General features: G+C 47.9%; 3 protein-coding genes across 8 annotated transcripts in view; 1 reads left to right on the top strand and 2 right to left on the bottom strand.

Annotated features, from left to right (window-relative positions):
* Nucleotides 1-17760, bottom strand: part of LOC117650888 (synaptosomal-associated protein 25) — a 22356-nt gene extending 4596 nt beyond the window's left edge. Inside the window, exons 1-5 of one of the 3 annotated variants that reach the window (XM_034394523.1) lie at nucleotides 17544-17760; nucleotides 7791-7899; nucleotides 7128-7169; nucleotides 1937-1985; nucleotides 56-173 (exon numbers count right to left, since the gene is read on the bottom strand). In XM_034394523.1, coding sequence (XP_034250414.1) covers nucleotides 56-173; nucleotides 1937-1985; nucleotides 7128-7169; nucleotides 7791-7889 — 308 coding nt within the window. In that variant the 5' untranslated portion in view covers nucleotides 7890-7899; nucleotides 17544-17760. Of the gene's footprint in view, nucleotides 1-55; nucleotides 174-1936; nucleotides 1986-2859; nucleotides 2909-4884; nucleotides 4934-7127; nucleotides 7170-7790; nucleotides 7900-17543 lie in introns of those variants that run through there. The other 2 variants (XM_034394522.1, XM_034394521.1) reach the window with 2 other exon arrangements.
* LOC117650886 (ER membrane protein complex subunit 2-like) lies at nucleotides 17519-20985 on the top strand. 2 transcript variants are annotated; one of them, XM_034394518.1, is made up of 8 exons: nucleotides 17519-17708; nucleotides 19281-19394; nucleotides 19478-19628; nucleotides 19700-19843; nucleotides 19979-20135; nucleotides 20222-20317; nucleotides 20428-20528; nucleotides 20626-20985. In XM_034394518.1, the coding sequence occupies exons 1-8, from the start codon at nucleotides 17534-17536 to the stop codon at nucleotides 20717-20719; spliced, it is 1032 nt and encodes a 343-aa protein (XP_034250409.1). In that variant the 5' UTR covers nucleotides 17519-17533; the 3' UTR covers nucleotides 20720-20985. The 2 variants fall into 2 exon arrangements, with proteins under 2 accessions (XP_034250409.1, XP_034250410.1); XM_034394519.1 differs by lacking the exon at nucleotides 17519-17708 and adding an exon at nucleotides 18561-18699.
* On the bottom strand, nucleotides 20904-23904 carry LOC117650884 (tRNA (guanine(10)-N2)-methyltransferase homolog). 3 transcript variants are annotated; one of them, XM_034394513.1, is made up of 11 exons: nucleotides 23772-23904; nucleotides 23311-23402; nucleotides 23170-23235; nucleotides 22729-22980; nucleotides 22527-22661; nucleotides 22283-22439; nucleotides 22097-22203; nucleotides 21854-21992; nucleotides 21566-21761; nucleotides 21359-21494; nucleotides 20904-21277 (listed from the first exon to the last, which is right to left on the bottom strand). In XM_034394513.1, the coding sequence occupies exons 2-11, from the start codon at nucleotides 23386-23388 to the stop codon at nucleotides 21113-21115; spliced, it is 1431 nt and encodes a 476-aa protein (XP_034250404.1). In that variant the 5' UTR covers nucleotides 23389-23402; nucleotides 23772-23904; the 3' UTR covers nucleotides 20904-21112. The 3 variants fall into 3 exon arrangements, with proteins under 3 accessions (XP_034250404.1, XP_034250406.1, XP_034250405.1); XM_034394515.1 differs by having other exon boundaries at nucleotides 22735-22980; XM_034394514.1 differs by having other exon boundaries at nucleotides 23311-23497; nucleotides 23772-23881.

Here is a 23904-nt window from a genome sequence, read left to right as displayed (position 1 = left end):
AAATGTATCACACTGTAGTAAATTGTTTGACTCTAGCATTAACATTCACACTCACTTATTACAAGGGAGAACACAAATACCACAGCATTTCTCCATGCCTGTCAAGTTCTTTTCCGCCTCCTTCATGTCAGCATTGATCTGGTCCATACCCTCCTCAATACGATCCAGTTGCTCTGTTGAACACGAACACAGGTCAGCATTATGTTTACAAATGCTACAAATTTGAAAAGAGCTCAAATCGATCATTTCTTTTTGGAGCTCTTTGAAAAGGTTACTTAATTGTGAAGGAGTTCACTACACATTTATAAGCATTTATTAAAATAAACATGCTTGTTCAAAAACCTCATGCAATTAAGGTACTGTGCAGTTTCCTTTGCTTCTCTTTCCATTTGCTTCATTTTTTTCCCTTAAATTTTCACATGCATATGTTTTGTATTATAATAAGATGGATATAATCATGCAATTACTAAAGCAACAAATTACAGTGAAATTATCAACCAATTCTCAAAGTGTCTGGAATAGTTAGTTACAAGGGGGAGCAAGCAGAGAGTTAAGAAGAGGCCTTCAAGAGGCCAAACTATTTAAATGATTCAAGGAGATGATAATGAAAAGATCCATCTTATTATTTTTCAATTATTTCCCTCAACTGTATGAGAGAAACCAATGGAATAAGCTGTTACAAAGCATCCCACCACAGTTAAGTCCAATGAAAGCTCAATTGCCTTACTTTTATTGGTTAGTCTGGAGAATTAATCTAGAACACTCATTTAAAAGCAACAAGGAACCAAATTAATTTTCACATTGGTTTGATGATGCCTGAACTCAAAAATGCAGCCCATTTGGCAACAGACATCTCAAGACACAAATTTACACACTGACAAGAAGCATGCAACAGCTGTAGTGTGATATGACTTGTCTTCAGTGTAATCCTTTATTCTTCATAAGTGTACATCACATACATCTTCTTTCAGTAATCTTCTGCTTGCCTTTGTTGGTGATTATCTTCATTATTACTTGATCCTAAATCTGTGCTGTGTTTGGTCTCTCCATCTTTGACATTTAACATGTTCTCGTGGTTTATGAAGCTGTGCATAGAAAACCAAGAGTTTCAGAATCAGGCAGCCTTCCCCCGGTTAAGACGAAAGTAGTGTGGTTTGAGAGCTCAGTTCTTCTTAGGCATTTTGTTTAAAAAGTTACTGTTGTTCCTGCAGCAATGTAGAAAGTCACCTAACACTTAGTCTAAAGCAAGACAATAACAGCTGTGGAGAGGAAAAAAAAGGATAGGACTTGTATAAATAGTCAGCATTTGCCGGGAAAAGGCCCAACTGTTCTCATACTCATACAAATTTGATGCAACGTTAAATTAATAATAATTGACAAAACGAACAAATTAAGTAAGAGTTTTTATGAGCTTAGGTGATGTGAAGCTTTAGGCAAATAAAACTTTATGTTTTTACTAGATTTACTTCATCCCACTAAACCTGTACTGTTTTGATAGCTATACATTAGGAGAGAAATATAAGTTAGAGTAAATGAAATGGGCCATAAATACAGGTTTGAAAATGTGGTCATACATAGAATGTTGAGAAATGTGGGAACCAATGATGAGATGTATGTTAGGAGTATGGTAAAGCCATTGGGAAAACTGAACAAACTATGACAAACTTCACATCAATGTTCAGATACAATTTTAAATAAAAAAGCAGTGCAAAAGAGAAAAGATAGATGGAAGCCAATCTACTTGATATTTATAAAGGAAGAGCAAGGGAAAAGTATTGCAAAAAGAATATAAATGGACAGACATTTAAGAGAGAGGGGGAGAATATGACAGAGAGAGATAGAGAGAGCAGGGAGGGAGGGACGGCAAAGGTGAAAAGACGAGACAGGCAGAAAAAGAGACAGCAGATGGGGTAGAATACAAGCTAACATGTCTTACCCCCTTGCTCATCCAACATCACTAGGGACCTCATTCCCACTTCATGGCTCTACAAAACAGTAACACACGTGTTAAAAGGGTTTAATGACCTCAGAGTGGCACTGTCAATTAGCTTTTCACTTCAGCCGCAAAATGTTATTACACACAGATAAAAACGACTTTTTGAAACCTTAAAAATTCCATCAGTATATAAAAACACACATTCATGTTATTATCTAGATTTCTGTAGACGATTCACACATTGTACAACTGAGAATCAGGTGAGCAACTGACGCACTAGAAGGCACACGCCATTTCTCTAGAATATATAGCCTCCCATTGTGATTCATATTTAATTGCCAACCATGAAGTAGAAAATTTTAAGTTCTGCAACACATGATTCCCACTTACATTTCTACAGAAGAATATTTTACTATAAAGAGAGGACTATAAAAGAGACACTGAAAATAGAATCACACTGAAGGTTGATAAGGGAGTTGATTCATGCAAATAAAAGACAAGAAGATCCAACATCTCAACACAAGAAATGAAATACCAATTAACCCAAGACCACAATGCAAATATGTTAAAAAAAGCTTTCTTCCTGCACCCAGAAGTTCACAAGATCTTATAGATCCAAGAATAAGATATTAGAGGATATGCTTAAGCTAGAGAGGACAAACTGCTCAAATAATGAAAACAGGAACTGAAAAATTCAGAAAGAAGCAATGCATATGAAGAAGCACAGTGCTTCTGATAGGCGACCATTTCTTCATGTTTCATTAATAGAGCAGTTTCATAAATGCAAATGCAGTAATTCTTGATTCTCATTATTTTAGAAATTAAATGGAAAGTCGGAATTGTTAGTAGCTTAGAGGATCAAGAATTACAGCATGCAACACATAAAGCTGCTTAACATGACAACCACCCAGGAAGTTTCTTACCGCCTTGACGACTCAACATCTGCAAGGTTCCTGTTCCGGCTTCTTCACTCTAAAACGTAAAAGATAGCACAACAAAAATAAAAAAGGAGCAAAGAAATAAAGAAGGAAATGATATTTATAAAAGGCAGTCTGAGACTTTCTGAGCATACATCTACAGATTGAGTCTTAAGTTCACTACTAAATAAATCCTCAAATAAAGAAAAAAAGGGGGGAAAAGGAAAATTTATTTTGGATATGAGAAAACCAACAAACAAGCGGATTTCTAAAAATCAAAACTGAACTAGAACAAGGGAAGGGAAAGAGCCCAAAAGGTCTGCAATCGTAATAATAACATGGTTGAAGACAACAACAGAATCGACATCATTAACAAAAACTCTAAAAACAGTTTAAGAACAAGCCAATCAAACTGTCTTAACAACAAAAACCATTGAAAAAACTCTGATCTGTGTACAATAAAGCATGATAACAATAGATTGGATTGACGATTGAAATATTGGTCCATGCCACTGTTGTAATTGGCAAAGCTAGATGGGCCCCTGGACACTCTCCATTCCCTTGGCAGTAGATTGGCAAACACAAAAACACACATATTTACAGCTAGGGCTGGCATGCATTGGCCCAGTTTGCAAACACATTGAAGGCATGAATGAACTGATCACATAGTGAGCGGATGTAACTGTTCAGTTTCCGTTTTGGAAATTCATTATGTCAGAAATCAAGACCAGTATATATGAGAAAGAAAAAGATAACCTGCTTTGTTTCATTTGAAGGTATACAAAAGCATGACTTTTGTGTTGACTGTTCATAACTGCCAGTTACAATGTGAGTGGCCACAATGTGTTATTTTTCTCCTTTGAATGATATATAAATCAAGCAGTGGCATGGATATACTCGCTCAATCCTTACAAAATTTGTGTTGTTAAAATTAAAACAAACAAACAAACAAAAACATAGTTCACAATATTTTCTTTGTAAATAAAAGTCTCATATTATTTTATGAACATAATGCAACTGGAGAAAGGAGGGAAACTAAAGATTTCATGGAAGCAATTGACAGTTAAAGAAGAAACGACTGTCAAAGTGTTGACAGGAGGGTTAGAGAGGTGTTGCTGATATACTTAATCCTTGAGCGTGTCTTGTATGCATCAGCACATGTGTTAGTTGCCTCGAGTTAAAGAGGTTGCACTGCTTCATGTTTTAGAGACAATTGCACTTGTCAAATACGTCGAAAATCAAAAAAGTACCTCTTGTGATACTAAATGACTTTACATAATTAAACAAATCCAGACACAAAAAGAAAAAACTTCATAAAAAAATATCTGTTTCATACACTTTTTTTTTCTTTAAAAACAAAAATAAAAAATAACACAAATTGATGCAATTGACACAACCATGAGATTGAAAGATAAAGAAGTATTTGCATTCTTTACCCTTTCACAAATCATCTAGATGCTTATCAATTATATTTGGCACATGACTTATAATCAAAGTAATACATACATAAGATATTTAGTCTTTATTCACGGTTCAATAAAATAGGAGCAATGGACTGTGGTGGCATGCTGGTGAATTGAGGTAAACGGTACACAACATGTGTTTTGGAGGCGTTCATCTCCTTTATAGCTCAGAATGTAGCACACTGTTGGTGTTTTTACTAGATTTGATGTTCCAAGTATATTGCAAATGTGCTATTTTATGTTCAGTAAGAGGAAGTGCAAAGGAATGTGAAACACTTTCGACAAGCTTTTCAGTGCAGGTTGAAGGTGCGCTTTGCTTTGATTTCTGCATACAAAGGCCCCAGCCCAAGCAGCCCACAAGGCATTGAGATTATACCCTGAAACCACCTTGTTTCTTAAAAAAAGAGAGGGAGTTGTACTTTTTCATACAGTACAGGCCGCTTTGAACATTGGATAAGAAAAATAATCTAGGGATGGTTGTAATTTGAAACATTTACAAACGATTGGTGGTTTCAGAAAAGAAAGGGGTCTCTGGTAGCTGGGAGCATATGGGAGGTAGAGCACTCACCTCCCTGATCATCCAGAGCAACCAATGTGCGGATGCCTGCTTCCTTGCTCTGGGCAGCACCAAAAGACACACATACATGTTAGAAGCCAGAATTGAAACACATGACTGAAAGAAGATAGAGTGGAAGTTCTGCAGATCCATAGCATGTTTATAGATGTAGTGATGTTGGCAGTAGTTCTGGTGATAGAAGATGAACAAGTAATATTAGTAGAATTTTATGATGAGTTAGTAATGCATTAGTGATGGGTGACCTGGATGGTGAAAATGTTACGTGAGATGTCTGAGTGAGCAGAGTACTGATCACCATTCATAGGGGGGGAGGGGGAAATGCAAATATAATAAAAGATAGAAAATCACAATGATAATCAGTGAAAATGTATGATAGTAAACTGTTGTATCACAATGAAATACAGAAATTTTCTGGTGGAGATTGGGCTTATGACGCATAACTTTGATGTCATTGTTGATATGAAAGGCAATTTGCGCGAGTTCTGGGTTGAGGTGATGAGCACTCAGTACATGCAGGCCTTGTCTACTATCGACACACTTAGAAATATTTTTTGAAAGAAACAAAAGTAGACAAGTAAAACACCCAGCAAAGGCTTTTGCAAATTAAAAAAAAAAAAATAGACAAAGAAGTGAAGTAAAAAAACATAAATGTATATATATAAAAATCATCATGTTGTCTATAGTGTGCCAAAATTGCTCTAATTTATAAAGAAAAAGAAAGAAAAGTGTAATCATCGAGTGTAGACATTTAGTGCCAAACAACTACCAATCTAGTCAGGTTTTAGTAGTTGTCTGGGAACTGAAGCCAAGAAAAACATTGACACACAGAAGGCACTTAGCAGCACATTAAAGCCAAAAGACACGTACGTTTCAAGAAGGCAACCAATTATTATTTGGTTTATTGACTTGATTTACACCAATGCAAACAACAAGAAAGAGTAAGTGAAAACAAAAATAAAAGCAAAAATTGAATGGCACTAGTGGTGAGAAACATCTCAAACTGAACATAAGAGAGCTTCAAGATGTAAATAAAGAAAATGTAATGCTCTATGGAGAGAGGACTTTGCCCAGCAGTCAAGGGACAAGCAAAGTAGTAATCAGAAGCCAGAATATGCAGGGTGAGAGAAAGATAACCATGGCAAATGACTTGTGAATGTTGTTAACTTTTGTCTTTGAAAACTTAAGGAACAACAGCAATCATTATTCTAAAATTAGAAAAAAAAAAGGCAAAATTTGCTTGTAAAATTTACTGATAGGTACAAAGCGTGATGAGACAGCATTTGAAAGCATTGGCCGTGGTTATAGGGTGTACACACTATTCCATTTTCTCTACATGGTAAATTTCTATGTCTGAGCTTTATTTTAATGATCATTCAATGTCATGATCAGTAAAGCTCAGAGGAGTATTGGTTCACTGATACAAAGTTAAAATAGTGAATCTTACCTTTACAATGAGTGCATGTTTAATACAAAAACATGGGCAAGATGCATCAAAATTATTAAGATATACACAAACTCAGAAATGATTTTAAAATTAACAAAAAAAACAAAAAAAAAAAACAAGGAAACAAAACAGAAAAAGAAATGGCTCGCACGGACGCAGTAACAGCACCTCAAAAATTCCTGTTAAGAAATTGCACATTTATGATTCAGTTGTCTCAAGGGCACCATCTTTCCGTTGGCTTTGGAACATTCACAGTAGCGACCGTCACACCGAGTTAGTTTGACTATCGCATTCATCCTTCAAACGACTGCAAACGACGAGGTGTCTCGACGTAGAGACGCTGCTGCTGCTCTAGCTGGGGCTGGCTGAGTTGGCTGGGCAGGCTGGGCCCATAGGGCGCTACGCGCTACGAATGGGAGAACGCCAGGATGGGTGTCGTCTAGCGAAAGAAGGCAAACACGCTGAGCGCTGTCCTAGTAGAAGGGACAGAGTCCGTTCGACAGGTATATGACAGCAAAAATCAAGTTCCCGCTCCACGGTCCTGAAATTGTGCGAAATCGTACGAAAGTAGACAATACAAAATCGCTCGTGATCTCGGCTGAAATTCATGTTGCAAGTCGACAGACGAATAAAATTCAAGGTCGACATTCAGCAGCCAGATTGCATCTTTCTGCCTGTAGAACCAAAACGGTACCAACTAGAAAAAGCAGAACTCCCAAGGGGAGGACACGAAGAAAACACACCGAAAAAACAGAGAAAACCTATTACTATCACGATCATCGAAACTTACCTCCTCGCAGAGCATCAACATACGACGCGTACTCTCCAACGACTGTAACAGAACAGAAAACAAAACGGTTAGCTTCTCCAACATTCCCCGTCACCGCGCGTCCCCAGCACATTCAAAACGCACGCATCGCGTAGCAACTGCCGCCATGCAGTCCCGCCGACAGAGCCGCGGCCGGGCTGCCTACCGGCCGGGCTGCATTACCAGGCGGCATCACGACCAAAGCCTTTCCGTGCAAAATTTGGTCTGTTTGATGGCTATTTCTGAATAAGAGTACACAAAAAGGGCCTCGCAAATACGAAAGGGGGGTTTTGCTACGTCAGCGCATCGATTGGCGAGATAGGGCGGGACAGCGGAGCGGACAGCCCGCCCGGACGAAGTACGGAGCGGACAGCCCGGCCGGACGAAGTACGAAGCGGGCCTGCCTGTCGGTCTCTCTCGAACGAATAAGGGAAGCGCTCTGGGTGCGAGCGAGACCTCCCGCTCGGAATCGGTCTTCAGTGCTGAGGGCAGAGCGGCAGAGCACGCTAGGACTTTCAAAACGGAGACGGAGGCCTGGCGCCTCGCCTGGCGCCGTCTAGGCAGTCAAACGGCCGAGGCAAGGTCGCCCGGGGAAAATGGGGAGGGGGCGCCTCTCTACTGCATTTGCGAGTTTGTTGCACTTACCTCATCCGTGACCTGCCCCGCCTTGAGCTGCAGCTCCTGCAGCTCGGTGCGGGGCGGCCCCTCGGGGGCGGCGGCGGGGGCGGGGGCTGGGGCGGGCATGGCGCTGGCTCTGCAAACAGAAGAACAAGGCGGAGTCAATCTCAGTCGCGGGGCGAAGCGAAACAAGGCTTGGCTGGCCCGCCCTGCCCGCAGCGCGGCAGGGCGAAACGAACCGGCAAAGCGAGCCGGCAAACCTCCGGGCAGACGCGAAGCGGCGAAGGCCGAAGGCCGCGAGTAGCAGCCGCGAACGAGAACAGCCGACGGCGCCGCCCCCATCCGCCCCGGACCAGCGTGGAGACGGCGGGGGCGGCGCGTGGGGTGCGTGGGCTGCGTGGGCGCGCAGACAGACAGCGTGATGATGTCACCAATAGATTTTCGTAAACAGTGACGTGCCGGGACGACCACGCCGCGGCGTCACCGTGGCGTCACCGTGGCGTCACCGCACCCACGGAGCACGATGGCTGACAATGGGCCAAAGACCGCTGGCGGCGGCCAAAATTTCTATACGCGTTTTACGCGCAGGACTCGAATCGAGCGTGTGACCCCACCAATCGATTCCTCGTTCGAAGGGCAATCCACTGGTGGGGTCACACGTTCGATTCGAGCCCCATTAAGCGACTCTGAAGCTCAAAACGCGACTAGAATTTTAACCGCCTCCAGCGGTCTTCTGGCTACTGTGCAGAGCTGGCGGAGCTCTCAACACCCCGACCCCTTGAGCGGAAGAGCGCCAACGGAAGTGGCGGAAGCACCGGAAGCACCGGCAGTTCCGGACAGGCCTGCCCTATCATTACGAATGCACACGCTCGCTGAGGCGCCCACACTAAATCCCTCTGGAGCGACATTTTGAATATGGTGTCTCTCTCTGCGACGAAAATTGCTCAGAATTTTGAGTGGCCTAGTGCTCCATTTGCAAACGCTTACGCACGGGCAAAAAGAAAAGAAACATTCAAAACGTCCGTGCATCGAGATCTAGTGAGAGTGAGCGGGGGCAGCCGAAAACAACTACACTTTTTGCACCCCTCTCCGTCCATTCTGTTTCCTTCTGCGAGTGAGGCCGCCTAGGCCCGACCGGCCGAGCCGGGCCAAGCCAACACAATCAGGCATTGCCGAGGCCGCGCGCCACGACGGAGGGCCGTAAAGCCGTAGGGCCGTAGGGCCGTCCCTAGGGAGCGCGCGGGCCAGGGGGGCCAGGGGGGCGAGGGGGCGTGTAGAGGAAGGGCAGCAAGGGGTGGAGGACTGCGTGTGAAAGGGAGAGGGCAGCGCAGGGCAGCGCAGGATGCAGACGAGGGGGAGAGGGTGGTGGGGGTCGATCAATACCACTACCGCCACAGCCCGGACCCCCTCCACCGCCCCCTCCACCAAGATTCCTTTGAACTCCGCGCTTGTCTGCCTGGAACACCGCGACACCCCCCGTGTGTGAGGCTCGCGCGGCCCCACCGTCCCGCCCGCAGCGTGCGACCAAAGTATTTAGAGCGTCCGAGCATCAATTAACAAGTTCCTGCGGTCGGGTTTCGCCATCGCCTTCGTTGGCAGTGGTGGGGAGGAAAGGGAGGGAGGGAGGGAGGGAGGAGGGGGGGTATCTAGACAGTGATTCTCCCCTTCACTATACTTGCCTAACCATAGTTGCCCTCACGACGCGATTCCAAACCAGTCAAATAAAAATAGGATAAACCAATAACATTTTTATTCGGGACCCATATTGCAGCATGCGGGGTGGGCCGCGGTTTCGGAGCGGTCAGTCGCGCCATCGCGCGAAGCCCTTGGCGAAGCCGAACGGAGAAAATACGATAAAAAGATCAATAACGACGTCAGTACTGAAAAAAAGGTTCATTATTGGAGTAGAAACCAACTAACAAATTTTAACCTTTAAGCCCGTGAATAAGTTAATCTGCGCGGGCACAGGGGACAAGACATGTGCGCGGGCCGCCGGGCAGTGCGGGGCGGCGAGACAGCAGCCTCGATGGAAAACCTCGAGATGCGATCCACTCTGGGCGCGGCAATCGCATTTGGCGGGGGGCTGCACTACCACCCCTTGTTGGAAAGCCGGGTCAGCCAGGCCGGCCCGGCACGGCAGGGAGGCGCCCCAGCCGGTACACTGTAGCGCCGCAAACACGACTCGACCACCAAGGCGAGCCGAGACGCTGCCCGCCCAAAGTCTGACCAGCACAATTTTCAAACAGGCCGCGCTTTGTGGAGCCACCACTCCCAAAAATTGTACTTCGCCGGAGGTCCGGTCACGTGAGACGCCACTTCGACCGTTCCCTACACTTGGCGAGTCTCGTACACCTTCCGGGTGGTTACTGCCCCCTCGGCGGGGCCGGCCCGCACGGCCCGCACGGCACACAGGGTGCACAGGGCGCACAGGGCGAGGCGGCGACTCACTGTCATGCGAGTCCATCGATCTGGAGACGACAGCAAAGCGAGCGGGAAGGGCCGCGACTGGCTGACCGCGCTCGACCCGACCGCGGCCGCGCAGCGCGCAGCCCACGCGGAACGAAGCCAAGCTTTCGTTGCTCGGGAGCCACGACCTCAGCATCCACCGCCAGGCTCGGACTGGCCAGGGCAGACGGGCAGGCAGAAAAATCTGCCGGGGCCTTGGGGTTTAGGCCCAGTAACGCCACAAAGTTGGTCAAAAAGAGATTGAATCTCCGAAAGTAGCCGTTTTCACTGAATTTGGGCAGCCACTGCGTCCGATCTAGTTGCGGCCAACGGCGTCCCTCGACGCCATAGTATTCTTAAGACCCTACTCTTACCTGCCCTGTTTCGGGAAGACGTTGACCACAACGATTTTGGGACCAAAGTCGGTCAAAAAGTGGTCGAATCTCGGAAATTTGCTGATTTTGGGTGGCCACTGTGTCCAATCTAGTCGCCGTAAAAGGCCTCCCTCGACGTCCTAGTATTCTTAAGACCCTACTCTTTCATGCCCTGTATCGGGAAGACGTTGACCACAACGATTTTGGCTTTGACCGCAACGATTCTCCGACCAAGTTGGTCAAAAAGTGGTCGAATCTCGGAAATTTGCTGATTTTGCTGACTTTGGGCGGCCATTGTGTCCAATCTAGTTGCCGTAAAAGGGTTCCCTCGACGCCCTAGTATTCTTAAGCCCCTGCTCTTTCATGCCCTGTATCGGGAAGGCTATTGACCGCAAATAGTTTGGGAGCGGTAGCCTCACAAAGTTGGTCATGAAGGGTAAAAACATAATGATGATCGGGGGCCTTTTGCGGTCTTATCCGCTGGGGCCTTTTGGGGGCCAGTCCGAGCCTGTCCACCGCTGGAGTCCTCGGGCGTCAAGCCACGCTGCACCGCCAGACGGGAACAGTGCAGCCAAGCGGCGAACGCCAGCTGTGTCCAAATGGTTCAACTGCATACACACCACAGCGTTCGCCGAGACACCGTCACTGCGAGAATCCGCGAGGATCCGGAAGGCACGCAACCAATCAGAGCCCCCCCCTCTCCCCTTTTCCCTCCGCCGGACCGGCAAGAATGGAATCTCGAGGGTGGCACCGCCTCCCGCTATGCCGCGCTATGCCGCGCTACTCGGCGCTCGCTCCAATATTCCTGCGGCCAGAGGTTGCGTGTTGACTTGCTCACCAGTAAAACAGTACAGCCACAGTACACGCAAGGGGTGGCAAATTTGCACGAGACCGTCCTCAGCGCGTCAGCCTCGCCTCCACTGTGTGCGGTCCGAACCCAGGTCCCGCCGACCCGGTCTCGACCCACCCCGTGTGGGTCGTCACCAAATGGCCGGCAATGCAGCAGTGCTCCCTCGCACTCTCTCACTCGCGCGCGCGCGCCCCGAAAGGAAGTCCTTACGAGTGCGAGAGAGACAGAACGATGGCGGGGCACAGGCCCTCCCTGTGCAACACGAGGCGCCGGCACGGCACGTCGGGCACCGCGGCACGCCGCGGCACGCACGAACAGGTGGCCTGCCAGCCTGCCGGATGCACCCGGTTGGCGCCAATGCCTTCCAACTTGCGAACTTTCTTTTAAGACCGAACGAACCAAGCGTCGAACACCCGGATCAATTAAGGTGGCAGTGACGTCGAGCTGCTTTTGAAGCTCCCCGCGCTTGGTGTGTGGAACCTCTGTTTTCAGCGCGATTGTTGCGATTCATTTCCTCGTGGGGACAACACGAACATAATGGCGAGCCTGGAGCGAATCCGAAACAGAGCGAGGGCTGCCGGTCGGACAGGACCGGATGGCGGCGCGGCCGCGTGGCGCAGAGCAGCGCCGCGGGCTGCGTCCCATTGTTCCGGCACTGAGGCTCCGATTCATCGACGCGGCGCGGCGCATGCGGTGCATTGTCTGAGTGGCGGCTGCATTCAGAGCGCAGCGCCGAACACGCCGACCACAGGCTGGCCGCCGTCGCGGCGTGGGGCGCACGGCCGACATGACACGCCGACCGCAGCACCGCGTGCCGGAGGGGTGGCGGATCAGACAATGCCTGGCGAAAGAGTCCCACCCGCCGGCCGCCACACACTCACTTTGGCTACAAAACGATCCACACCTAGAACACATGCACACACACACACTCCCTCGTGATCGCGCACTGCGCTTTCCCCCTGTAACAAGCCAGCTATGGTCATCGCGGTGCTGGCGCGCTTCGGCGGGCGTGGCGCACAGCGCACAGCCCTGGACACGATCGATCAGGGCACCGCGGCACCGCGACACCGCGGCAGCGATCTCCACAATCCGTCTCAACATTTAAAGCCGCCACGCCAGAGGCCCACGCAGGGAGGCCCCCGTAGGGGTCTGCACGCCAAGTCCCACGCTAGGGGCCCACGCCCCGCGGGCCCCTCCCCGCCCCACCGTCAGGGCGGCCAGGGCACGCTACGCTAGTCCACGCACCGTCCGTCAGAGAAGCAGCGAAGGGTCCACTCGGCGCCAGCGACAACCGTCTACTACCGCCAGCACCGCCAGCACGCCTTCTGTACAACCACCAACCACACCGCCCCACTCGGCGCGGGCCGCCGAAGGCGCACGAAGGCGCCCGAGGTCGCTTCGGGCGCGCTCGCGTTGGGGAAGGTAGGGGCGGGGGGTGGCCCGAGCCCTTCCTACCCCAACGAGCAAGCAGCCCCATCCCTGTGCCCCATCCCTGAGCCCGCCCGTAGGCCCACCCCTGTGCCCGCCGCCCACCCCTATGCCACGCTTCCACAAAAACGGGGAAACCACATCATTTCGTTCCAAATTGTTGTTGGGCGCGGTTCCGCCCGTTCGGCTTTGTGGCTGCTGTCCTCACCACAGACCAACAAGCAATGCTAGAGGTGACCGTGATTCAGTATTCGGCCAAGGCCCTCAAATCGAATGTCTAGCTCAAGGCCACGTTTAAAAAATCGGACCCCTAGGGGTTGCAGGGCTTCGGCCAACCAGCGTGCCTCTCTCGAGCCAATCCGGCCAATCACAAAGAGAAGCGGTTGCGCCATCACCGCCAACCTTCGGCCACGGCGCCAAGCGACGGACCGTACGCCGCGGCCCGCGGACAGCCCTCTGGCCCTGTAGGGCCTACTGGGCCTGGGGGCCGGCATGGCTCCCGCTAAGGTTTGCCGCCCGCAGCCAGCACGGCCAGCACTGTATGGCAACTTGGCCCGACGCGCCGGGTCAACGGCCACGCCATGGCCACGCCGCCACAGAGGGCCACACCCGCCTCGCAACATGCGTGCAGCAGCCCGCGTGCCAGCGAAGAGCCCCAGAGGGCCCGGAAGACAAGCGCTCTCTCTCTCTCTCTCTCTCTCTCTCTCTCTCTCTCTCTCTCTCTCTCTCTCTCTCTCTCTCTCTCTCTCTCTCTCTCTCTCTTTCTCTCTCACCCTCGGGACCGCCTGTAGGGACCGCCAGCGGACGAGTGGTGAGCATCGCGCACAGGCCCGATGACAAGCTGCCGCCCCCAGTAAACCGGAGCAGCCTCATTCCTCGGGGGATGTCCCATCGATCTGTACCTCTCGCACAAAAACGGGACCCCTCATAAGTGCGCGAGAGAGGGAGATCTCCCACTCGGAATCATCCTGCAGGTGCGTGCCGCCGAGCGCCGCCTCCCCGCTGCTCACCCAACACCTGACTGACTCCGAGAGCCGTTTTCGCCAGCCTGCCTCAACTCACACCAGCACGGAAAGAGCGCGACAGGGAAGGAGCGTCGAGAACTACAATTGGAATGAGTCTGCGGGCGCAGACGGCCAGACGGCAGACAACAGACAATGCCCGAAAGCGCGCCGAAGCACCGAAGCGGCGAAGCGCCGGGAGCGCCGTGCAGCTAGGCCGCAGCGGAGCAGCGAGACACGCCTGTGTTGCGGGACGGCATCCGACGCGCTCCAGGCGCTTCGGCGCTCCCCACTCCCCTGCGCTCCGCGCTCTGCGCTTTCAACGGCGTTCCGGTCCGGCCGGGCGCACAGTGGGTCAGAAGACCGGAGGAGGCGGCCAAAACTCTAGACGCGTTTTGAGCCCCAGAACCGCTAAATGGGACTCGAACCGAACGTGTGACCCCACCGATGGATTCCTGGTTCGGAGAGCAATCCATTGGTGTGGTCACGCACGTTCGGTTCGAGTCCCATTTAGTGACTCTGGAACTCAAAACGCGTCTGGGATTTTGACCGCCTCCACCGGTCTTCTGGCCCTCTGTAAGTCATCCCATCGGGCCGGGCGTCGGGCTGCGGGCGCGCCGGCGGGGTGCCAGACCGGCCAGACCACTCGCCGGCGGGGGGGTGCGGGATGGAACACCTCTCGAAGGACGGGGGGATGGGGAGCCGAACAGAGTGGAAAGAAAAGCAAGTTAGCGGAGGAGGACCAAGTCGAGCGGGGCCGTTTAGAGAGAGACAACAAAGGGGAAGAAGTGCGAGCGACTGGACCGTTTAGCGAGGTGCTGAAATGCATTTTCATTCCGCGCCGCGCCGCCTCGTTTGCGTGGCTCGCCGAGTGATGGAGGAGAGTGTGTGTGATAAGGGCTTGGGGGGGGGGGGCAACAAACGAAAGGCGGTGCTGCGAGCTGATCAAGTGGTGCGCGGCCTGCAGGGCCTGCACGGCACGCGCAGAAAAGAGAAGCCCGAACGGAAGTGAGGGGGAATGGGCGTGGAAGGGAGGAGAGAGAAGGAGAGAGGCACGCCACGGCCAAAGTGTTTTTGATATACGAAGGGGAGGGGGGAGCGGGCGAAGGCGAAGGTCGCGGACGGCCAACGTGAGCCTTTCAATAAAGACAAGGAGGCAGGGCAGGCCGGGGCAGTAACAGGCTGGGGCGAGCTGGCGCCACATGATCCCCCGACTGAGGAGGGGCGAGTCCGGCCGACTGGCACATCATTGCGGCACAACCACCAACAGGGTAGTCCGCATGCAGTGTGCAACACGACCGTGCCAGACAAAATTGCAGTTGGGGGGCGGCACGGGGTGGGCGAGCGGTGGGCGGGCGAATGGAGGCGAAGCAAGAAATCGGGGCCGCGGGTTGCCAGCAACACGCCCGCCCCCCAGTCCCAGCCTCGCAGCCCGCAGCAGTCCCCTGGTCCCGGCAGCCAGACACCGGGCAGGCTAGCCGCGCTGGGTGATTGCTTCATCCGCCGATGATTGCTCCGGATGGGGCTTTTCATTGGTGCGCTGGTGGGCCGTGAGAGCGGCGCGGCAGAATACGGGGAAAAGGGGGGGAGGGGGGGGGGGACGGGGGATACAGGAAAATGCGCACCCTGCTCTGAGCGCACCTCCAGGGGCACCTCCTGGGGGTTGCCGCGAGGACCAGTCGAGCCAAGTGTGGCTAAGATGCTTCCGCAGGGGACAGCAACAGCAGCTGCTTCATCCTAAGCTCAACTGGTCCTTGTGTAAACCACGACGAAGTTTTTACCGAGTCTGGGGGGCGCCTCTAGGGGGGCACGTCTGGGGGCAGCTCGCGGGGGGCGCCCAGTAGGATCTGTGCGACCAAAGCTTGGGGGGGCCTGGGGCAGGGGGGGATGCGGCTTAAGGGCGGAGTGGGGGTATCGATTCAAGGGAGGGCGCGGTGCCGCCACGCCGCCACGGTGCCGGAGGCTCGCCCTGCTGGGGGGCCACGATGGGGGGCGCTACGGCCGGAGGGGGCGCGGCGTGGCGGCGACGACAAAGTCAATCTGACCGTGTTCGCCTTGTGAGGCTGCCACGTTCAGAGACGAAGTGCGTCTAGTCTTTCTGCCTGCGTTTAAGTACCTCGAGGCAGCAGTAGTAAAGATGGGGACGCGCTTGCTTTCGCGCTTCCGCGACCTCGTATGGGGAGCTTCGTTTCACATTCGACGGCGAGGAAGGGAGGCAAGCAGATCGTTCAGGTAGTTCTGCTGATAGGGCGGACCGGGGGGGGGAGGGGGGTTCAAGGGTACGAGAGGGCGGGCAGGGCGGGCAGGGCGGGCAGAGCGGGCAATCGGTGCGAGAGGGAGAGAGAGAAGCCGGACGCCGCCGTCGCCGCCTCAAGAGCCCTCGCCAAGATTGCTCCTTTCATCCATCGAAATTGACAGCAACTTTGGTGCTGAAAAGGGGCGACGTTTCGCCGTCCCGCCGGCGCCCCGCGCCCACCGCGCCCGGCGAGCCCCCGCCCCCGGCCTCCAATACTGCCTCGAAAGCGCTAATTTCGGCACGAGCCGAGTAACCATCGACGCAGCCGCGCGGCAACTTGGGAAACAGTGGCGACAACAAGGACAGACAAAGTTGCGACGAAAACGGACTGGGCGCGGTCGGAGTCGGTCTGAAGGGGAGACCCGGGTGACCAGGGAGGCCCTCGGCGACCCGACCCCTGCAGACTGATTCCGAGAGTCGTTTTCGTCGCTCTGTCTCTCTCGCACCCATGGGGCGTCCCGTCAAGATACGAGACAGACAGAGCGACGAAAACGACCCTCGGAATCAGTCTGCTGTAATTGGAAGCAGCAATGGGAGGATGGGATGGGGCACGCCAGTCGGCGCTCTGTGCGGGGCTCTGTGCGGGGCTCTGTGCCGCGGGGCCGCGGGGCCGCGGGACGTCAAAGAGCTGCAGCCTTCGGCACAACGCAACGCCCCACTGGCCCCACGGCCACACGGCCCTACGCGCGCGGCATCAGCCATCAGCCTGCCTTCAAGACGGCCTTCACACTGTAGGGACCCTGGCGCTCGACTGCCACCACATGCATAGCAAAACAACAATATTCTGGAAAGTTCAAAATTTATACTTGAAAGGCCCTAGAAAGGCCCTAGGCCCTACAAATCTCCACTTTTCGAATGAACAAAATCCATCATGGGATTCCCCTGCACAATTCTAGAGACGGTAAATTGACAATTGAGGTCCGTAAACATTTCTACTTAGCATTTGTCAGAACAATAAAAGAACCAACTAAAAATTAATTACTTAATCAGTTTCACTTTTACATATCTTGCCTTGAACAAAAATTTGACAGATTAGACCGCCCAGTTTTCCTCATTAATAAAATCTATTATACGTAATACATTTACAAATTCAAAGAAATGCCATGAGACTTACTGGTAGAGAAAGTTCTATGACATATAAACATTGCAATGGGATAAGCTTTGACGAGGTTAAACCGGGTAATTAAAAGGACCATATTCAGGGACAATACATCAGTAGATTTTTCTCTCCTTGCTTGTTTGTGTAGGCAATCATACGATTTCTAACAGCCCATGACTCACAGCAGACAAATTTAGCTCTGAGGTCACATCATCCATCCCACGATCCTCCAGAGAGACATTAACGTAACAGTCAACGTGTTTTGCAATATTCAACAATGTACTCACTTCTTGTGCTTCCACGGGGCAGTGCTAAACAACTGCTGTCGCCTTCGAGACGGTACAGCGCCCAGAAAAGTACAACCTCCAAAAGGAACCGGCTGACAGCGGGTTTAACCTCAACAAAAACAGCACAACACACGACTGCGACTGCGTCTGCAAGAACTTTGAGAGGTGTGCCGATTACCGACGACGATACCCCGCCCGATGGGCGTAGACTAGGGAACGCGGAACGCGGAACGACATCTTGTGTTGACGTCAGGAGAATTATAAATGCCTTCGGCTCGGGAACGGACGCTGGGCCTGGCGTTCTGACCATGGTCGGTAGGAATTTGGAGAAACGAAAATACTCAGAATTAAAGGATATGTAAGCAAACATATATATTGAGGCGCACTCAGTAAGACATTTTTGAGTAAATCGAACCCCTTTTATCACGGATTAGCCGGTTTTAAACCTTAAAATGACAAAAAAGGAAGCAGCGGCGGGGGTCGACTGCAGTGTCTGGCGAAGATCCGCGTCGGGCGCTATCTGCAGGGCCGCTTTGTGGGCTCATTTGCAGCCTTGTTAAGCTCTAGAGGGGCAAAAGTTTGGGCTTGGATTAAAGCTAGAGGCTTGAACTGTGACCACGTGCATTTATTTTAAAACATTAGGGTAGAAATTATTTGCATTCTCCTTACAAAGTCGGACTTCTTTAAGCCGTTAGCAGGCGGTGACTTCGAATCACCGACCATGGTCAGAAAGGTGTTGTGACGACTTTGTAAGGAGAGTGCAAATATTTTCTACCCTAATGTTTTAAAATAAATCCACATGGGCATAGTTCAAGCCTCTAGCTTTAATCCAAGCCCAAGTTTTTGCCTCTCTAGAGCTTAACAAGGCTGAAAATAAGCCCACAAAGCGGCCCTGCATTTAGAGCCCACCTCGGGCCTCTACTCCCCCTCGCCTGTTGACGTGGTGAACTAGCCAGCAGAAGGTGTTTCGTGCATGGCGAGCTCTGTCGGCCACCTGAGGAACTACAGGAAGTGAGATGTGGGGTTGGGTTGGTTGGTTGGTTAGTTCAGTTCGTGACTTGTAATTTGGATTTAATTTTCGCGACTAGTTCGTGGCCCCTTCATACAGTTCAGAAAGAGAGGAAAGGGAATTCGTCATCAGAAATGGGTTGGGGAGGTATGTTACTTCTTACAGCTGTGCTTTAAAAGTGAGGCACGTAAGGAACCGTCGGTGTAAACACTAGCAGAAAAGAATCCGGCACTGTGTAACCTCCTTCACTGGAGTACTTATTTCTTTATTAAAGAATCATAAAAGTGAATCGAGGAATTTTATAATCGAGTCTGCGAAATTTGATTATACTTAGGGTCAGTGCGGGGAAAAACTGGACAGGGGAAGAACTGGACACCCCACATTTAACTTCAAATGCCGTATGTACTGGCCTGACAACTGTCATGTAATGAACCGCTGATGCCACGGAACAACTTTTGATAGTTGTTTTTCCTGTGCCTCCGGTATTTGAAGTTAAATGTGGCGTGTCCAGTTCTTCCCCTGTCCAGTTCTTCCCCGCCCTGATCCTACAGTGTTTTGAGTCCGACAAAATTCCTTCCTATTCACAAAGTCTTCTTGCCTCATTTTCTAAATAATTTACCAATTTGCTCCTGTGAAATGTTTAATTATTTTTTTTATGTAGCTTTCTGTTGTTTTCTACAAGTTTTCACAAAATGTTCACAACCTGTTTTCGGTAATTTTGTTTGCAGAAGCTCGAGACCAGTTGCGATTGTGGAGAGAAGAAAATGAAAGACGGAGTTTAGAAGTAGTTGACCTGTGGGATACTCATCTACAAAGCAACATCCACAAATTAGGAGATGAAAGTTTGTATCTCAACTACCTGTACCCTTTCCAACTTTTATGTTTGTCTTTTTTTAACTCATTCCACTTATTATCTTATGTGCAGGGCTTCTTGTATGGGAGCAAGTTTGCATTGCTGCTCTAGACTGTAATCGTATTGATGTTGTGGACATCTGTTTGGTTTCTCTGGCAAATGAATTTCCATCGAGCATGCGCGTACGCAAATTACAGGCTATGAAATTGGAAGCATTGGAGAAGTAGGTCACTGAAATCAGATCTTAAGATTTATGTAAGTAGATATTTATGGGAGTATTTTCAATGATTTCAGGTACGATGAAGCTCTTGAATTGCTAGATCAGATCATCAAAAGAGATGAAACCAATGCTGCTCCTCGAAAAAGAAGAGTTGCAATTTTAAAGGCCAAGGGGAAAATTGTTGATGCAGTCAAAGAGTTGAATGAGTACCTAAAAAAGTACGTATGTATACCATGAAAGGTAAAACATGTTTCATACCCCAAACAATGTATACAGCAGGCCTCCATACTCCTTACTTCTTTCAATAATTGAGTTTCATAAACTTGTAACAATTGTTTATCAACATTTTTTAGGTTTATGAGTGATCAAGAGGCTTGGCAAGAACTATGTGAGTTGTACCTTCTTGAGCAAGATTATGCAAAGGCTGCCTTTTGTATGGAGGAGCTAGTGCTTCATAATCCACATAATCATCTTGTACATCAACGTTATGCAGATATTAAATACACCCAGGTGAGTTGCATGAAATAAGTTAAATCTAATTTAAACTGATACTGTTGTTCCATTGATCATGGATCTACTTTTCACACTTTTACCAGGGAGGTTTGGAAAATATAGAGGTGGCTCGTGCACATTACTGTCTGGCTTTGAAGCTTAACCAGAACAACATGAGAGCTCTCTATGGACTCCTTTTGGTATGCACTTATGTTTAGCACAATAATGTTGGTGTTAAAAAGAAAACAAAAATAACTAATTTATTTAATTTTAAACTTTAACAAACTAACATGTTTGAAAATGTCCCTAGGCTGCCACCAACGTTTCAACAATGACAAAAGGGTTGACAGCACCGAAAAAAAAGGAATGCAGTAAATTGATTGCATGGGCTAGTCAGCAGATTCGTAACAGGTAAATATATTAGAAGGGTATTGGCCAAATACCATGAAATAATCAGTTCATTGACTAAATGTTGCATTTCTAATTTAATGAGCCTATTTTCCTACAGATATGAAGAAGCAGCAGGACATTCTGCTGAGAAAGAGCTCGAAGCATTGGATAGTGTGTTGGGTGCCCTTCAAATCAGTGGCCTTTCAGCATAGTCATAAACAGTAAGCAAGAAAAATACTCTCACTGCAACAAATTGTTTGCATGAAACATTTATACAACTATCTTTTAAGATCACTACTTGGAGTCAATGCCTTGTTTGAGTGCATTCAATTAACTTCATTATCCATTTTAATTGACTTGTTTTATGGTTGCAATTCTTTAAAGACAAAAAAAAAATTGAAAATTTGTTTATAATTATTGAAAGATTTTGTACATCAAGTGTCTATAAATAAAATACAAGTTGTTGTTTTTTTGTAAATCATAGTTTGGAAGAATCACTGCATGACCCACTCAGCTCTAATGTAAACCATGTGCTAGGGTCAACAAATGATAACTATCTAGAAAATATCTCACAGCCATTCACATTTCATATCACTAGTTATTCATCATGTGTCACTTTCAGGTGCAATTCTATCTGTCTTGCTATTAGAGTCTCTGAGTCCAATATTGCTGTAGTGTTTCTGCCGGCGCACTTGTCGAGAATCTTCACAATGGTTAAAGTATTTATCTCGGAAGTTTTCAAGGCTGGGGTCAAATGTTCTTTCTCCAGCCTGCAAACAAAATTTTATACTTTTTTCACAAATGAAATAAAATGAACAGTTATATGGTGGCTGAAAATATGAAACTCTTACCATGCAGTCACTTGGTCTGGATACTTTTTCGTAAGTCAGCAAGCGTCTACAAACATAAGCAGACAGTACCTGCTCAGAATTGGCCACCAATTCCAAACATGGGTGCTTGGGCATATTCTCTTCGTTGTACAGTTCACTAGAATAAAAACAAATCAGGGTCACTTTTCAAGAGTTTTCAAAAGGGCGTGAGTGGAGAATACTACCTACCGTAGAATAGGAATAAATGTGACAAGCCTCCCTCCTAATTTTAAATGCTTGGCAGCAAAATTGAGTAAGTCTTGATATAAGTGATCATGACCATAGTCAATTTTGGAAGGTATATGTGTTGGTGCTTGTTGCTCTGTTATTTGGGGTACCTTATGGGTTCCAACTCTTTCTGTAGGCTCACGAATACCATAAGGAGCTGGAACACAAAAAAAAATTGCTTAGAGAGTGAAAATAATGTACCTACTAAAAGATTGAAATATTTTTCAGACAGAATGGAATAATACTCACGGTCAGTTATGATTGCATCTAGTTCAAATTCTTTTACCCATAGGGGCAGTGATGAATCAGCAACAACTACATCAATGTATTGATTCTCTAGACCATACTGACGAAGATTAGCTTGTATGCTCTCATCCGAAGCTCGAACCTGAATGATACCAAGGTTTACAATTTTTAACAGTTCATCTCCGCATAATCATCTTTTACTTGTCTTGATGAGATGTATTGGCATGATTTCTGTACCATACTTGCCTTTTGTTGTATACGGCTTGGTCGTGTTTTTGCATGTAATATAAGATAGTCAATGTCTGTTCCAAGAACATATGCTCCAAAATGTGCAGCAGGAACAAGAAGAGAGCCTGAATACAAAACAGCAAAGTTAGCATGATAGCATGCTGGGAAATATCTTTTCCTCAATTCACTAAGGTCATCTCACACCTGTACCAACAAAGGGATCTAAAACTAAATCCCCAGGTTTAACTTTTCCTTGGTTTGCCATCAGCACAGAAATTTGTGCATCCATACTGGTATTTCCTATAAACTTCCGTGTCTTCAGAGAAAATTTTTTCATCAAATGCCGTTGACCATCGGTAATCTAGAAATTAAGAGTAAATGTCATTTATGAAATCCAGTTTTTCTAATTTTACATTTTATTGTTGCTTAAAAATAAATTAAACCTTACCCATCGGCCAAAATAATATTGATACGGTAATTCTGGAATATTGTTGGGTTCAAGTCCATAATATTCCATAAACCATAGTTTGACATCCGGATTTTTTAGATTAACGGGTCCCACAATAGGTAAATAACTGAAAGACTTCAGTAAATTCATTATCACTCAGCTCTTCATTTCACTACATCACTGTCACAAAAGTTGTATATACCTGTACCTCAATTTTGTCAACAAGTTCTGGTAAGCTAAGATGATTACTGAAAGTTTCTACCTCAACTTTAAATGATAAATGAGGTTGGAGGTATGGTTGGTACACATTAGGATTTAGAGCTTTGAGTTGCTGATGTAAGGTGCTTATGTTATTAGAATGAGCCCATAATTCAATCACACCTCTCAAGGAAATGGACCTAGATGCCAATTTTTTGACGCATTCTTCTGAAGGCACCTCAACAATCCAAAACGGCTAAAAACATAAACAATCTGTTAGTGCCTCTTTGCCACAAGTGGAGACACCACTTTGATTTTGCGGCAGTACCAATTAATCTCTTAAATTCATTTTTGTTTTTTGCAACGAAAAGCTCTAACAGAAAAATTTAAAGTATGCTTAAAATAAAGTCTAAAGCAGTAGGCATTGAAGCAAGTTCATATTTACGTGATCAGCAGGTTCTTCCACCCAACGCATATTGATGTCCAAAACAGAAATTAAGGACTTAATTTCCTGAAAATTATTTTCAATTAAGTATTTAATCATAGATGATCTAAAATTGAGTACAAGTTAGAACCGAATACTCACAGCCATTCGAAAATCAACTAAATCATGTGCAAACCATAATAGATACCTCTGCCAAATATTAGAAGCAATGGCACACATTATGGAGGAAGGCTCTGAATTGAAAAGATGGTTGAATAAGTTAAACTCAGGTAGGTGGAAACCGATATATTTTTCAAACACAATCGTACTCTACATCTGATTCCACATGCTAGGAAAATTATGAGAAAAGTTAGCAAAAATACCGCTTTAACACAAGCTTGGTGTGAAAATTTTATATGATTAAAGGATATTAGTTTGGTTACGACCAAGTGTAATGACATAGTCAACTTTGAATTTTCCCATCAATGAATTGTCCCATAGAAGACAAAACACATTGTAACCATGTGAAACATAACCTAGTCTCGAACAGTATAGTAGATGTAAATAGAGCATAGATCAATGGATACATCTGAACACAGTCAGCATAACCGAATTATACTTACTACTGGCCACAAAAAATAGGAGACAGTTAAATTATACAAAGAGGAATACAGAAATGTATATGTAAATAAACGTTTGCGGAGACTCCAACGAGGAAGAAGAAGAAGGAAGAGGAGGGGGGAGGGCGTTATGAGG

Source organism: Thrips palmi, unplaced genomic scaffold (genome assembly GCF_012932325.1).
Source record: "Thrips palmi isolate BJ-2018 unplaced genomic scaffold, TpBJ-2018v1 HiC_scaffold_5, whole genome shotgun sequence".
Taxonomy (NCBI): Eukaryota; Metazoa; Arthropoda; class Insecta; order Thysanoptera; family Thripidae; genus Thrips; species Thrips palmi.
The sequence above is the reverse complement of the archived record's forward strand: the minus strand, read 5'-3'. Positions and strand labels throughout refer to the sequence as shown.